Consider the following 17171-nt stretch of genomic DNA (forward strand, 5'->3'; position numbering starts at 1 on the left):
AGAGGGTTCTCTTTACTCCACATCATCTCCAGCATTTATTGTTTCTAGATTTTTTGATGATGGCCATTCTGACTGGTGTGAGATGATATCTCATTGTAGTTTTTTTTAAAAATAAATTTATTTATTATTGTTATTTTTTATTTTTGGCTGTGTTGGGTCTTCGTTACAGCGCGTGGGCTTTCTCTAGTTGTGGTTTGTGGGGGCTTCTCTTCGTTGCCGTGCGCAGGCTTCTCATTGTTGTGGCTTCTTTTGTTGCAGAGCACAGGCTCTAGGCGTGCAGGCTTCAGTAGTTGTAGCACGTGGGCTTGGTAGTTGTGACTTGCGGGCTCTAGAGCACAGGCTCAGTAGTAGTGGTGCAGGGGCTTAGTTGCTCCATGGCATGAGGGATCATCCGGGGCCAGGGCTCGAACCTGTGTTCCTTGCATTGGCAGGCAGATTCTTAACCACTGCATCACCAGGGAAGCCCCTCATTGTAATTTTGATTTGCATTTCTCTAATGATTAATGACGTTGAGCATTCTTTCATGTGTTTGTTTGCAGTCTGTATATCTTCTTTGGAGAAATGTCTATTTAGGTCTTCTGCCCATTTTTGGATTGGGTTGTTTGGTTTTTTGTTATTGAGCTGCATGAGCTCCTTGTAAATTTTGGAGATTAATCCTTTGTCAGTTGCTTCATTTGCAAATATTTTCTCCCATTCAGAGGGATGTCTTTTGGTCTTGTTTATGGTTTCTTTTGCTGTGCAAAAGCTTTTAAGTTTCATTAGGTCCCATTTGTTTATTTATGTTTTTATTTCCATTTCTCTAGGAGATGGGGCAAAAAGGATCTTGCTGTGATGTATGTTATAGAGTGTTCTGTCTATGTTTTCCTCTAAGAGTTTTATAGTTTCTGGCCTTACATTTATGTCTTTAATCCATTTTGAGCTTTTTTTTGCAGTATGCAGGCCCCTTACTGTTGTGGCCTCCCTGTTGCAGAGCACAGGCTCCGGACGCACAGGCTCAGTGGCCATGGCTCATGGGGGTAGCCGCTCTGCGGCATGTGGGATCTTCCTGGACTGGGGCACGAACCTGTGTCCCCTGCATCAGCAAGCGGACTCTCAACCACTGCGCCACCAGGGAAGTCCCATTTTGAGCTTATTTTTGTGTATGGTGTTAGGGAGTGTTCTAATCTCATACTTTTACATGTAGCTCTCCAGTTTTCCCAGCACCACTTATTGAAGAGGCTGTCTGTTCTCCACTGTATATTCTTGCCTCTTTTATCAAAGATAAGGTCATGATATGTGTGTGGGTTTATCTCTGGGCTTTCTATCCTGTTCCATTGATCTATATTTCTGTTTTTGTGCCAGTACCATACTGTCTTGATTATTGTAGCTTTGTAGTATAGTCTGAAGTCAGAGAGCCTGATTCCTCCAGCTCCATTTTTCGTTCTCAATATTGCTTTGGCTATTCGGGGCCTATTTTGTTTCCATACAGATTGTGAAATTTTTTGTTCTAGTTCTGTGAAAAATGCCAGTGGTAGTTTGATAGGGATTGCATTGAATCTGTAGATTGCTTTGGGTAGTAGAGTCATTTTCACAATGTTGATTCTTCCTATCCAAGAACAAGGTATATCTGTCCATCTATTTGTATCATCTTTAATTTCTTTCATCAGTGTCTCATAATTTTCTGCATATAGGTCTTTTGTCTCCTTAGGTATGTTTACTCCGAGATATTTTATTCTTTTTGTTGCAATGGTAAATGGGAGTATTCTTAATTTCACTCTCAGATTTTTCATCATTAGGGTATAGGAATGCAAGAGATTTCTGTGCATTAATTTTGTATCCTGCTACTTTACCAAGTTCATTGATTAGCTCTAGTAGTTTTCTGGTAGCATCTTTGGGATTCCCTATGTTTAGTATCATGTCATCTGCAAACAGTGACAGCTTTACTTCTTCTTTTCTGAATTGGATTCCTTTTATTTCGTTTTCTTCTCTGACTGCTGTGGCTAAAACTTCCAAAACTGTTGAATAAGAGTGGTGAGAGTGGGCAACCTTGTCTTGTTCCTGATCTTAGTGGAAATGGTTTCAGTTTTTCACCATTGAGGACAATGTTGGCTTTGGATTTGTCATATATGGCCTTTATTATGTTGACGGAAGTTCCCTCTATTCCTGCTTTCTGTAGGGTATTTGTCACATGGGTGTTGAATTATGTCGAAACCTTTCTCTGCATCTACTGAGATGATCATATGGTTTTTCTCCTTCAATTTGTTAATATGGTGTATCACATTGATTGATTTGCATTATTGAAGAATTTTTGCATTCCTGCTATAAACCCCACTTGATCATGTTGTATGATCCTTTTAATTTACTGTTGGATTCTGTTTGCTAGTAATTTGTTGAGGATTTTTGCATCTATGTTCATCAGTGATATTGGCCTGTAGTTTTCTTTCTTTGTGACATCTTTGTCTGATTTTGGTATCAGGGTGATGGTGGCCTCGAGAATGTGTTTGGGAGTGTTCCTCCCTCTACTATATTTTGGAACAGTTTGAGAAGGATATGTGTTGGCTCTTCTCTAAATGTTTGATAGAATTCGCCTGTGAAGCCATCTGGTCCTGGGCTTTTGTTTGTTGGAAGATATTTAATCATAGTTTCAATTTCAGTGCTTGTGATTGGTCTGTTCATATTTTCAGTCTTGGCAGGTTGTGCATGTCTAAGAATTTGTCCATTTCTTCCAGGTTGTCCATTTTATTGGCATAGAGTTGCTTGTAGTAATCTCTCATGATCCTTTGTATTTCTGCAGTGTGAGTTGTTACTTCTCCTTTTTCATTTCTAATTCTATTGATTCGAGTCTTCTCCACTTTTTTCTTGATGAGTCTGGCTAATGGTTTATCAATTTTGTTTATCTTTTCAAAGAACCAGCTTTTAGTTTTATTGATCTTTGCTATCATTTCCTCCATTTCTTTTTCATTTATTTCTGATCTGATGTTTATGTTTTCTTTCCTTTTGCTAACTTTTGGGTTTTTTTGTTCTTCTTTCTCTATTTGCTTTAGGTGCAAGGTTAGGTTGTTTATTTGAGATGTTTCCTGTTTCTTAAGGTAGGATTGTATTGCTGTAAACTTCCCTCTTAGAACTGCTTTTGCTGCATCCCATAGGTTTTGGGTTGTCGTGTCTCCATTGTCATTTGTTTCTAGGTATTTTTTGATTTCCTCCTTGACTTCTTCAGTGATCACTTCATTATTAAACAGTGTATTGTTTAGCCTCCATGTGTTTGTATGTTTTACAGATCTTTTCCTGTAATTGATATCTAGTCTTATCGCATTGTGGTCTGAAAAGATACTTGATAAAGTTTCAGTTTTCTTAAATTTACCAAGGCTTGATTTGTGACCCAAGATATGATCTATCCTGGAGAATGTTCCATGAGCACTTGAGAAAAATGTGTATTCTGTTGTTTTTGTATGGAATGGCCTATAAATATCAATTAAGTCCATCTTGTTTAATGTATCATTTAAAGCTTGTATTTCCTTATTTATTTTCAGTTTTGATGATCTGTCCGTTGGTGAAAGTGGGGTGTTAAAGTCCCCTACTATGATTGTGTTACTGTCGATTTCCCCTTTTATGGCTGTTAGTATTTGCTTTATGTATTGAAGTGCTCCTATGTTGGGTGCATAAATATTTACAATTGTTTTATCTTCTTTTTGGATCGATCCCTTGATCATTATGTAGTGTCCTTCTTTGTCTCTTGTGTTAGTCTTTATTTTAAAGTCTATTTTTTCTGATATGAGAATTGCTACCCCAGCTTTCTTCTGATTTCCATTTGTATGGAATATCTTTTTCCATCCCCTCACTTTCAGTCTGTATGTGTCCCTTGGTCTGAAGTGGGCCTCTTGTAGACAGCATATATATGGGCCTTTGCTTTTGTATCCATTCAGCCAGTGTGTGTCTTTTGGTGGGAGCATTTAATCCATTTACATTTAAGGTAATTATGGATATGTGTGTTCCTATTCCCATTTTCTTAATTGTTTTGGGTTTGTTATTGTAGGTCTTTTCCTTCTCTTGTGTTTCTTGCCTAGAGAAGTTCCTTTAATATTTGTTGTAAAGCTGGTTTGGTGGTGCTGAACTCTCTCAGCTTTTGCTTGTCTATAAAGGTTTTAATTTCTCCATCAAGTCTGAATGAGATCCTTGCTGGGTAGAGTAATCTTGGTTGTAGGTTTTTCTCCTTCATCACTTTAAATATGTCCTGCCACTCCCTTCCTGCTTGCAGAGTTTCTGCTCAAAGATCAGCTGTTAACCTTATGGGGATTCCCTTGTGTGTTATTTGTTGTTTTTCCCTTGCTGCTTTTAATATGTTTTCTTTGTATTTAATTTTTGGTAGTTTGATTAATATGTGTCTTGGCGTGTTTCTCCTTGGATATATCCTGTACGGGACTCTCTGTGCTTCCTGGACTTGAGTAACTATTTCCTTTCCCATATTAGGGATGTTTTCAACTATAATCTTTTCAAATATTTTCTCAGTCCCTTTCTTTTTCTCTTCTTCTTCTGGCACCCCTATAATTCAAATGTTGGTGTGTTTAATGTTGTCCCAGAGGTCTCTGAGACTGTCCTCAGTTCTTTTCATTCTTTTTCCTTTATTCTGCTCTGCAGTAGTTATTTCCACTCTTTTATCTTCCAGGTCACTTATCCGTTCTTCTGCCTCAGTTATTCTGCTATTGATCCCTTCTAGAGTATTTTTAATTTCATTTATTGTGTTGTTCATCGTTGCTTGTTTTCTCTTTAGTTCTTCTAGGTCCTTGTTAAATGTCTCTTGCATTTTCTCTATTCTATTTCCAAGATTTTGGATCATCTTTACTATCATTATTTTGAATTCTTTTTCAGGTAGACTGCCTATTTCATCTTCATTTGTTAGGCCTGGTGGGTTTTTACCTTGCTCCTTCATCTGATGTGTGTTTTTCTGTCTTCTCATTTTGCTTATCTTACTGTGTTTGGGGTTTCCTTTTAGCAGGCTGCAGGTTCGTAGTTCCCATTGTTTTTGGTGTCTGTCCCCAGTGGCTAAGGTTGGTTCAGTGGATTGAGTAGGTTTCCTGATTGAGGAGACTAGTGCCTGTGTTCTGGTGGATGAGGCTGGATCTTGTCTTTCTGGGGGGCAGGTCCATGTCTGGTGGTGTGTTTTGGGGTGTCTGTGGCCTTATGATTTTAGGCAGCCTCTTTGCTAATGGATGTGGTTGTGTTCCTGTCTTGCTAGTTGTTTTGCATAGGGTGTCCAGCATTGTAGCTTGCTGGTTGTTGAGTGAAGCTCGGTGTTGGTGTTGAGATGGACATCTCTGGGAGACTTTCGCCATTTGATATTACGTGGAGCTGGGAGGTCTCTTGTGGACCAGTGTCCTGAAGTTGGCTCTCCCACCTCAGAGGCACAGCACTGACTCCTGGCTGGAGCACCAAGAGCCTCTCATCCACATGGCTCAGAATAAAAGGGAGAAAAAGTAGAAAGAAAGAAAGAATGAGGATAAAATAAAATAAAATAAAGTGAGATAAAATAAAGTTATTAAAATAAAAGATAAGTATTAAGAAAAATATTTTTTTAAAAGTAAAAAAAAACCGGACAGACAGAACCTTAGGACAAATGGGGAAGGCAAAGCTTTACAGACAAAATCTCACATAGAAGCATACACATACAGACTCACAAAAAGAGGAAAAGGGGAAAAAATAATCTGTCTTCCTCCCAAAGTCGACCTCCTCAATTTGGGATGATTCGTTGTCTATTCAGGTATTCCACGGATGCAGGGTACATCAAGTTGATTGTGGAGATTTAATCCACTGCTCCTGAGGCTGCTGGGAGAGATTTCCCTTTCTCTTCTTTGTTCGCACAGCTCCTGGGGTTCAGCTTTGGATTTGGCCCTGCCTCTGCGTGTAGGTTGCCTGAGAGTGTGTGTTCTTCGCTCAGACAGGACAGGGTTAAAGTAGCCGCTGATTCGGGGGCTCTGGCTCACTCAGGCCCGGGGGAGGGAGAGGTACAGAGTGCGGGGCGAGCCTGTGGCGGCAGAAGCTGGTGTGACGTTGCACTAGCCTGATGCGCACTGTGCATGCGTTCTCCTGGGGAAGTTGTCCCTGGATCACCGGACCCTGGCAGTGGCGGGCTGCACAGGCTCCCGGGAGGGGAGGTGTGGCGAGTGACCTGTGCTCGGACACAGGCTTCTTGGTGGCGGCAGCAGCAGCCTTAGTGTCTCATGCCCGTCTCTGGGGTCCGCGCTGATAGCCGCGGCTTGCACCCGTCTCTGAAGCTCCTTTAAGCGGCGCTGTTAATCCCCTCTCCTAGTGCACCAGGAAACAAAGAGGGAAGAAAAATTCTCTTGCCTCTTCGGCAGCTCCAGACTTTTTCCCAGACTCCCTCCCGGCTAGCTGTGGTGCACTAACCCCTTCAGGCTGTGTTCCCGCCGCCAACCCCAGTCCTCTCCCTGCGATCCAACTGAAGCCTGAGCCTCAGCTCCCAGCCCCCGCCCGCTCCAGCAGGTGAGCAGACAAGCCTCTCGGGCAAGTGAGTGCTGGTCGGCACCGATCCTCTGCCGGAATCTCTCCGCTTTGCCCTCCGTACCCCTGCTGCTGTGCTCTCCTCTGTGGCTTTGAAGCTCCCCCCCTCGGCCACCCTCAGTCTCCACCCGCGAAGGGGCTTCTAGTATGTGGAAAACGTTCCTTCTTCACAGCTCCCTCCCACTGGTGCAGGTCCTGTCCCTATTCTTTTGTTTCTGTTTATTTTTTCTTTTGCCCTACTGAGTCACGTGGGGGATTTCTTGCCTTTTGGGAGGTCTGAGGTCTTCTGCCAGCGTTCAGTGGGTGTTCTGTAGGAGCAGTTCCATGTGTAGATGTATTTCTGATGTATCTGTGGGGAGGAAGGAGATCTCCGTGTCTTACTCTTCCGCCATCTTCCTCAACTCCCTCTCATTTTCTTTATCCAGTCATCCATTGATGGATACTTAGGTTGCTTCTGTATCTTGGCTTTTGTAAATAATGCTGCATTGAACACGGGGGAGCCGATATCTTTTTGAGTTAGTGTTTTTGTTTCCTTCAGATACATACTCAGAAGGAGAATTGATGGATTATATGGTACACTATTTTCAACTTTTTGAAAGACCTCTGTACTGTTTACAACTGTAGCTGTACCAATTTACATTCCCATCAGCATTGCACAAGGGTTCCCTTTTTTCCAGATTTTACCAACACTTGTTATTTCTTGTTGTTTTGATAATAAATAAATTTATTTTAATACCTGTTTTCTGTGGGCAACCAGGAACTTGCTTATTTAGATACCCTTAAGATTTATTATGGAAGTTAAAAAATATATACAAATATAGGCAGAACAGTGCAGTGGTTTATCATGTACCTGCCACCCAGCTTCAGTGATTATCAACTCATGGCCAATCTTGCTTCATTTATGCTCTTCACCCACTGTCTTCCTATATATTTTTTTGTTGAAAAAAATCTCAGACATTTTAATGTACCTTTGAAAAGAAATCAGAGATTAAGATAGGGTTTCCTTGAAGGTTTTCAGTCATTGGCTCTGGGTTACCATTTGGGGAGATGTAAAGAGAGGGTTGTGATCAATAACTTCTAGGAACAGCTACCAGGGCTATCCCAAATATACTATCCTGGCATATTTATACTGCCATTAGTCTTTACATTATGACTGAACACATTTATTAGCTGCTAAATTTGGTTTCATTTCAACAGTGTATAGAATAAGGTTTGTAGAACATCTTTGCCTAACATGTAAGTTTCTATAATACTTTCCATAGATCAGCAGACAAAAATAACAAGTTAATGCTTGAAATATTTATGATTGCAAAGTTAGGGTGGGTATATCTCTTTTCAGGTAAATTACTATAAGTGTAATAACTGGAAGTCTGTGGGAGAGAAAGAGTGTCTTTGTGGAAGGAAAAAATGTTAACAAATTTTAAGCAGGAACATTCTTTTGAGACCTCTATCCAGAGTATTTTCCTATTAAATTTGTTGAGCTGTTAGATTAGAGATGCTGGTTTAACTTTTTCTTAGGACCCGGAATGGATCCATCATTTTATGTAACTTGAATGGAAACTACTTCATTTAAATTTTGGTGTGCATCCTCAATGTAGCCATAGGTTAACTTGGCCACTGCTATGCTGCAGCAGCCACTGCTCCTTTAGCTGCTCTTTTTGCTGGAATATGCATGGATGGTTTACTTTCCTTTGCAAAATTAGAATAAGCATAATTAATTCAGCTGCCTTGGGCAAGTGATTTTTATCAGATAGTCTGATACATCAATTGGAAATATGGTGGTGGTTTAGTCATATACTACAGTCAGCACTACAGTGCTGAGGCTGTTTTGTGTTCTTAGGTTGAATCAGTGATAGTTGTGTCAATAGAAGGAGTCACACAAGTAAGAGGAGCAGAAAAATATCCTTCCATGTCTATATGGCTTACTTTTTAAAAGTCGATTTTATATTTACAGTAGAATCAAGGTTAATGGGAATGGTCTTGTGCTGACTCACATGATCATATTAAGTTGGGTAAACAAGGGTGTATTCTAGCTTCTGTGTCTTTTTTAAAAAACTTAATTACTTGATTCACTTTTGGATGAATTAGACACATGTATTCCTTAATCTACTCCTCAGGAGCATTTTTCTATAGATGATATGGTTTTATTGTCATGAACTAGGAGTTAATAAAACACTTGAGGTTTAATTATTGTGAGAGAAAATGACTTTGGATCAACTACTTAAAAATTGAAATTGTCATTTTTGGTACATATGCTCCAGTGTTTAGCTGGATTAGAACTGATGCCTCTACACTCCAGATTACATCATTCAGTAATCTAGGAGTACATTTTGCAATCCATTCTTTTGGAGAGTTTGGAAAATTACATTATTAAGTGCTTTAACAATGCCTTATTGAGATTTTTTCTTTTTCTTTTTAAATGACTGATAAGCTTCAGTATAAAAATATTCAGAGATAAAAATGTAACCATATTCTACTTTGGGTTTCAGCCTCTTCATACTTTGAATTTAGAACCAAATTAGAGATGGGGCACAGGATCTCATTAGATAAAATGACAAAGCAGATTGCAGAATGGACTCCGAATCCAAATGGGCCTATTAATGCATATACAACCCCCAAATATACTCTCACAGAGTCGTAGACAATGTTGGAAAACCATGGACTTCTTCCACAGAAGTAGGCCACTTGCAAAACATGGTTCTGTAGAAAACATACATGTCCTGAGAATAAACTGTTGAAAGAAAGAGCAACAGAGATGGACACGTGTGGGTGCTTATTTCTTTTTTTCTAGTCTGAATTAGACAAATCACTGTCTTTCCCTTGGAGAGAAATGTATTATACTAATAGAGAGAGGTCACTAGCACAGTGGTTTTCAAACTGCTTGACAGTGATCCATGGTAAAAAATACATTTTATATATACATACACATAAACCAAGTTTCTTGAAACATTGCTTATACTTACAGTAATGCACTCTAATATTTTCTGTTCTACTTTACTAAAATAAATGCTAGTCATGATGTTTTAGGTTGATTTTATGTCACATAAATGGTATCAGTACAGTTCAACAAACGAAAGTGCCTCCAGAAGATGTATTCCCACATGGAAACATGAGCCAGGGGAGTTAGAGGTCCTTTTGTTTGCTTATAAGATGTTATCAGTTCTACCCACACTGGTAAAAGTCTGTTTAAATTTATCCCCATATCATATACTGTTGTTACTTTTAGAACATGTAATATCTGTTGGTATCAAGATAAAATATAACTTTGGAGGATGAAATAAACCTTGTAGATTTTTCAGATCTTTTCTGGATTTGAATGAAGTTGAATATACATTAATAAATATTAGAATTAAATGTTCTGAGTTATTTCTAACAATGGTGATACAATAGTAAAATGTCAATTTTATAAGTGATATCTGTTAGCCTTTTTAAGTATATAAAACCAAGTGATATGCAGAATATAATAAAACTGAGTTCAGAATCTCCCAAATAAATTTTTGTTTGTGCTTAGTGTCACTTGCCAAACAACCATGTTTTTAGCAAATAAATTTATCATGCTGTTGGAGATGTATTACACATTGTTTGTTCAAATATTACCTAAGTTTGAAAGGTAGATTTAATTCATTTTAATTTATAATTTTAATTTAGCTGTTTATATACCTTGATATCTCTGTACATAATTTTGTTAGTAAATTTTAGAATATTATCTAATTAATGCTGTAAATTTTACATTGCGGATAGGTTTAAAAATGATTTGAATAAGATAAGAACTTAGAGTTAATCAATGAAGCAGCATTAGAATATGAAGACTACTTTAACAAAATATGGATTTTTTAGATATGTAATTGAGTATAAATGTCAGCCTTCTTGTGAAATTGTAAATTAACAAGTAGTTCAAGAAATTGACAAGTGGTAGTGGTCATTTTGGTTAGAAAGAAGGTCAGGCCTTTCAAACAATGCTGTAGGGTTGGTGTGAAATCTGTTCATAATAGAACCATAAAATTATGCTTGTACTTCTGAACATGATGTGGATAGCATGTTGAAATACAGAACTATGATGAATATTGCTATCATCAGTGTGGGAAAACATGTTTTAGGAAAATTATAGTGCCAACCCTGTACTACTTTGTTAAACAGATTATAATGCGTACAATTTAGTCTTAATGATTTAGGAGCACTTAAAAATTAGTAGAGGTATTTTAGATAATAGTGAAAATAAGGACCCCTACTATAGCCCTGGAACTTTTTTTTGATAATTCCACAGTGTTTACTAAACTCACTTGTTCTTTTGCGTTAGGGTCCCAGAAAAATATTCATATTTGTCATTCATACTTTCAGTAGAGAACTGTTCTAGGACTGATTTGTCTTTAGTTTGGGATAATGTATAAAATAGCAATTCTTATGTTTTCTATATATGTTAACAAAGTTTGCTGGAATCATCACTGCTCTTAGAATGGAAATATATATATATATATATAATATGTATGTGTACATATATATAATATATATATATTTATTTATTTTATCCTTTTAATGTACCCCTAATTGCTTCTGTGTTCAATGAACCATCTTAACATTTTGATCTATTCTTGCAGGGTTCATGCTTGAACCAGATCCAGAACGTAGACCCGATATATTTCAAGTGTCATATTTTGCATTTAAATTTGCCAAAAAGGATTGTCCAGTCTCCAACATCAATGTAAGTAGTTTTGCAAGTAGGATATGAATTTAAAATCCATTTTATCTGTGCATATATATATACTTTTAGAGTTACTTGTTTCAAGACAAGTGGTCTCATAGTATGTTTGTGATTAGTATTTTTGATACAAAGCTACAGTTGCCAAACTACATACTGTGGTGCTCTGGGGAGCTACAGTGGACTTGAGGGCACTGCAGGATATTTTGCATATTTGAGGGAAACACAGTGACCTCTGTCTGATACAGCACAAACTACTATTATTAAGTTGTTTGGACCTAACTGTTGAAAGAACAGGACTGTTACATTTTTGGGGAGCAGGGTGGGGCCGGGTGTCATGAAAAATTACTGAGACACTAAGCACTCTAAAGTTTGGTTACCTTTGGCATAAAGAGCATAGGCATTGTAAATGCAGAGAACTGGGTTCAATTCTGTTTTTATCAGTGACTGATTTTGTATATTTTGGGGAGTTACTTAATAGTTTGTTACTTTTTCTGTAAAACAGGGTTAGTAATTATGAGGATTAGAAATAATAAATGTAAACCCCAGTGTCTAGTGCAGGGAAGCTGAGTTGGTAATAGCTATTACCATGCAAAGGCTTTGAATTGTATCTGGTGTCTGCATACTGAACTACATTAGATTAACAGTATATGGCGAGTCTGCTAATTTTAATAAAAGTCTAGAATCATCAGTGATTTTTAAGCTGTTCTCAACATTGTGAAGATCATTCTGGCCTGACTTGTTCTTGTAGGTTTCCTTTGTGTATAAAGTAATCCACCCCACTGAGAAAAAAGAAGGAATTTGGTACCTTTTCCTTTTTGTTTTTTGAAGTTCTTACTATGTCAATATAATATATTCTCTGTTGAAGCTGAAAGTCATTACTAACATTCTAGTAATGAAAGTAGCTTTATTTGACATTTGCCTGGATTTTTAGCTTTTCACTCAGCAAACATTTATTGAGTACTTACTATAAGCCAAACATTATAGAGGATAAACAAATGAGTGAAGCCTCTGCTCTTGTTTTCTAGACTTGACAAGCAGTGTCATGAAAATTACCTGCAGTATGTAAAACAACAGGGTATTCATGTGCTTGGTGTTTTGCTTCTTCTTCCAAAGAATGTGAAATAGTCATTGATTTACAAGTGTAATATAATCCTTTATACCCAAGATTTACCCATTTGTAAAGTGGATATAATGATGTTGTTCAGTTCATTTTCCAAGGGTTTCTGTGGAACACAAATATGAAAGTGACATTTGTATAACCTGCACTGATATTTACAAATATATGTGAACAATTTATAGATATCTGAGGTGAAGAGATTGTCTCACAGACAATACTTTTAAAATTTAAGAATGTATCTGTAGTGTTTAAGTAAAGCTTTCTGCAATTGAAATAAAAACTAAAATGAAAAGTTTTATTTTTTCTTCCAAGAATTCTCCTATTCCTTCAGCTCTTCCTGAACCGATGACTGCTAGTGAAGCAGCTTCTAGGAAAAGCCAAATAAAAGCCAGGTAGGCAAAACTATGCTGAAATTTGAAAAGACATTCAAAAAAAAAGAGGACAGTTCTTGTTTTTAATCCTAGCAAGCGTCATTCATTAAATGTCATCTTCACCCACAAAAAATGTCGTATTCCTTATTGTATGTGGTATGTTGTATTCCTTATTGCAAGTACAGAATAAGCTTTTTTATATGATATAACAGGGTTTGACAACAGTTGCACTTAAACTGCTCCCTCTCAGCAGTCACGAAGTGATTGTGTAACTGGTGATATTACACTGGGTCCTTTTACAGGGGGGAGTTGTCATTTCATCACATGGCAACTAATTTATGAGATTTTATGTTTTACTTAATAGCTAGTATGATGTTTTTATTTTAATTTACTGAAAGAAAAAATAGCTTTGTATAATTTATAATGAGTGGTTATAATGGTAATACTTTTAAGACTGATAAAGAAATATAATGTTTTAAATAATTTTTATAGTTCTTTACTACATTAATGTTTGATACAAATTACATAGGTTAGGACCTAAATCTGACTAATGATTGAATTAATGACTGATTTATTTTTTTTCTCATGCTTTTTTTCTTGAGTTTAAAAGTTAATAAGCAAGACTGTATTTTAGATTATCAGACGGGCATAATATTACATTTGGGGAGATTTCTTGGTCACAGATTTTTGTATTGTATTTTACTTATGCAAAGTATTTTATTTGACATAAAATACATAAAAAATATTTGTCACACACTTGTTACATGCAAGATACAGATACTGAGACCACAAAGAAAAAGCAGCAGTGTTTATTTCCAAGGAGTTCTGATCCAAATGAAGATAGACGGGTGAACAGTCACACCTTGATAGATATCAGGCAGCTCTGAGGGTGGAGGAAGGGAAAGAAGACAGGAGCACAGGAAGAATCCGGTGGGAGTTGCTGGACTCTTTCTTGAAGGATGAATAGTCTAGTCACTTGGAATGATGGGCAGTGAAACCATAGCAGGCAACCATTGCCGGTGAGGACAGCCTTTATGAAGCTACAAGGCTGGGGCATAATAAGGGCACATATACAGGAGTGGTGGGAAATGAAGCTGAGGAGGGGTAGGTTAATATCAGTTATGAGCAACTTTGTTTATATGTCATGCTGAGAAATTTGGATTTTGGCCTTTAGGCCAGTGAGTTTTCAACTTTGCAGTCAGTTCTACTATTTGGAACTTGGTTGTCAGGTGTGTTATAAATAATCTTTTATTTGTAAATTATTGAAATATCACTTGAGAATGACTTAGTTTTTTTAAAAAAATATGACATCACTCTAAAGACATTATCTTTATTCACTTAAATTTAAAATACTCTTTTGAGTAAGAGACGAAAGAGTAATGTGACATCTCACTTGCAGGAATCCTGCATGACTGACTGTCTTACCCATGACATAGCTGTAGTTAGCAACTGCTGTTATAGTTGAGTGGTCATTATGAATTATTGTAAGACTTGTTAGTTGAATTTTATTGTTACTTGTATTTTAAAATAATTATTTTGTTAATGATTAAATCTTTAAGAAAGTAGATACAAATTTTTTAAACAGCATGAGTTAACTGAACAGTAATGCTTTGAATATCTTTTCACCATGGTGCAAGTTACAGCTATACAATTATAAGGAAATGAAATAGTTAATGAAATAGTTAACTAAAATTCACAGTGCTATTCATAGTATGTTAAATCTATATATTATGTATATTAAAAAAATAGGGTTCATTGGTGCTTATTGGTCAATAATATAAGTTTACTTTTTATTGATAGTATCAGTAAAGAAGTTGAAAAATTCTAAATGTTAAAAAGTTGTAAATCTTTTTTTTTTCTTCCATGTAAAAGGCATATTTCCAGAGAGGGGAGGAGGGGGAATCTTTAAATAGCCAGTATCATTATTTACATGTTTTAAAGCTTTTATGAATATTATCTGCCTGCCCTGCCTTCAGTCAGTGGCACTTTTTGTTTCACTTCTTAAAAGCCCCCATCCACCTCCCCAAAATTTGCATCTGCTCTTGGGACTGTTACATATGTGAAACTTATGTGATTTATATCTTAAAGATGGAAGGGTTGAGAATCACTGCCCTGGCAGATGGAAACACTGAAGGATTTTAAGAGAAGAGAGTGTTTGTATTTTAGGAAGATTGTTCAGGCTAGTCAGCAGAAAAGAAAAGAAAGGAAGCAAAAAACCAGCTTGGTGTCTGCTACAATAGTGCAAAGGAAGTTGTGTAGCAGTGTTGATATCAGTAATTACTCGCTCTTTCATTTTAGTTAAGTTTGTATTTTCACTTTGCCGAATCTGTCCAGGCATTCTCCTCCCATTTCTTCATAGACTGCTTACTTTCTTTTACTGTCTGATGAAATCATATTTATGTTTAACCTCCAGTTCTCATCTGAGCCTTCTCTAGCCGAGTTAGGTTAAAGGTAAAATTACTCCTCCATGAAACTCTTGACAGTACTAACTTAGCGCTGGTTACTTTTTCTGTCTTATATTTTATTATATTTTCATGAACATGTGCCATATCTTCCTAGGTAGACTGTAAATTCTTTGAAGACAGGGTACTGAGCCCTATTAGCTGGATATCAGTAACTGTATAATAGGTATTGGTACATTAGTGAAATAAGTTAGGAAACACTAGACTAAACAAAGTCTGTAGAACTTTTAATATGCTTTTTAGAGGTTTGCCCTGCTCATGTGTGTTGTGAATCCTTTATGGAGCTATTTAGAACAGGAACAAGGCAGGGTGAGGTCTGGCCTCTGGCCCACTTAATGAAGAATGGGTAGACAAATAGATTGTATACAATATTTCCCCCAAATTACTTGAGATTAGGGAGTACAGCATTGGTTTTAGTGCCATATCCATAATTTGAACTCAATAAATAATTAGATTAAATGAGATATAATTGGTTACATGTATACATGATCTTTTTATAGCCTTTTAGTTCTATTTTCATATGACTTGTACCATCCCCATCCCGTCGAAAACACAAATGTTATTTTTAGAAAACAGCACACATACAATGCATTTCTATGATTTTCCAAAATCTTTTGATTCAATTTCACATTCTTTCTGAGAAAGATAGTTGTTGAGAGGGCTCCCTCTTGTGGTATCTCCAGATAGAGGAAAGAACTGTAGAGTTCTGTGCAGTTACGATAGACGGGACTTTCTCTAAATGCCACAGATGTGTACTTGATAAATCATATGTATGCAAAACTTTTAAACGTCAGATCATTTTGAAAATGTGCTAAGGGAACTTGATAAAGAGATTTTATTGCAATCCTTCTGAAAAGTGAACATAGACCCTATTAAGAAGTATTTGAGTTTTTGTTCTGAATTTATAGAAAGCAGAGTTGATAAATATATAAGTTAGAGATTTTTCCTGGCTGTTTTTGAAAGAGAAAAGCAAATGTCTGTGTCTCCTTGAATTATATTTAGTGTCTCTTGCTTTCAAAACTGCTTTCCACTTGACCACTCACATTTGTGGCCTAAACTAAGTCCTAGTGGGAAAACTTTTATATAATTTCCATTCAGTGTTTTAAGTAAAGCAAAGTTAAAGATTCAAGATGCTGAATGTGAGCTGATAGCTCCCCCAGTTAAAAGTTTTGGCTTCTTTTGTTTTACATGCCTTAGGCCCTATTCTTTTTTTTTTTCTTAAGCCAAGAGTCCAAGCTAAAGGAGACTGTTTGTTGTTTCTTATTTTTATTTCTCTGACTGGTTTAGAGAGTTGGCTCTCAGTTTTGTCCAAAACCTTATTGGGAAGACTTATGTTTGCTTCCTTTATTTTATCTCCTTAAGAGCAATTCTATACTTTTTTTCTGCCAGCTCTGGTGGCCGACTATAAGTGGTAGCACTCTGGCTTGAGGAAATTGGTTAGGTTTATTTTATTTACTTTCTTATCTTCATTAAACATTTAGTACTTGAAAATGAGACTTAGGAAGAAGCCAAGAGGACTAACATGATCATCAATAATAATAAATATGCATCTGTTGAAATAGATCCTTTATAGAATAGTAAGTTAGAAATGATCCCACTATTTGGAATGACATGTGTTCTTCTGTTGTAGAATAACAGATACCATTGGACCAACAGAAACCTCAATTGCACCAAGACAGAGACCAAAGGCGAATTCTACTACTGCCACTTCTAGCGTGCTGACCATTCAAAGTTCAGCAATACCTGTTAAAGTCCCAGCTCCTGGTGAATTCAGTAACCACAGACCAAAAGGTGATACAGCTCTGCCAACCTCATCCCCTTTTTAGTTAATTTACATAAACCTTTTATGGCTTGATTTCCTAGAAATGTAAATTATTGGCAGACTTACTGTTGTGAAGCAGATATGTCACATAGTGCTTTAAGAAACATAAAGCTACTAATGTCTAATAAACCCACCTAATTGTTTTCCTAATGTTGTCAGCAAAGGTAAGGTACTGGCAGTATAAAAGTATGGTATGAAAAGCTCA

General features: G+C 36.8%; 1 protein-coding gene across 5 annotated transcripts in view; it reads left to right on the forward strand.

Annotated features, from left to right (window-relative positions):
* Positions 1 to 17171, forward strand: part of BMP2K (BMP2 inducible kinase) — a 136246-nt gene that overhangs the window by 81082 nt on the left and 37993 nt on the right. For all 5 annotated transcript variants that reach the window (XM_059065920.2, XM_059065921.2, XM_067035899.1 and 2 more), the window contains 3 exons: positions 11091 to 11194; positions 12624 to 12703; positions 16775 to 16935. In XM_059065920.2, coding sequence (XP_058921903.1) covers positions 11091 to 11194; positions 12624 to 12703; positions 16775 to 16935 — 345 coding nt within the window. The remainder of the gene's footprint in view (positions 1 to 11090; positions 11195 to 12623; positions 12704 to 16774; positions 16936 to 17171) is intronic.

Source organism: Kogia breviceps, chromosome 6, assembly GCF_026419965.1.
Source record: "Kogia breviceps isolate mKogBre1 chromosome 6, mKogBre1 haplotype 1, whole genome shotgun sequence".
Classification (NCBI taxonomy): Eukaryota; Metazoa; Chordata; class Mammalia; order Artiodactyla; family Physeteridae; genus Kogia; species Kogia breviceps.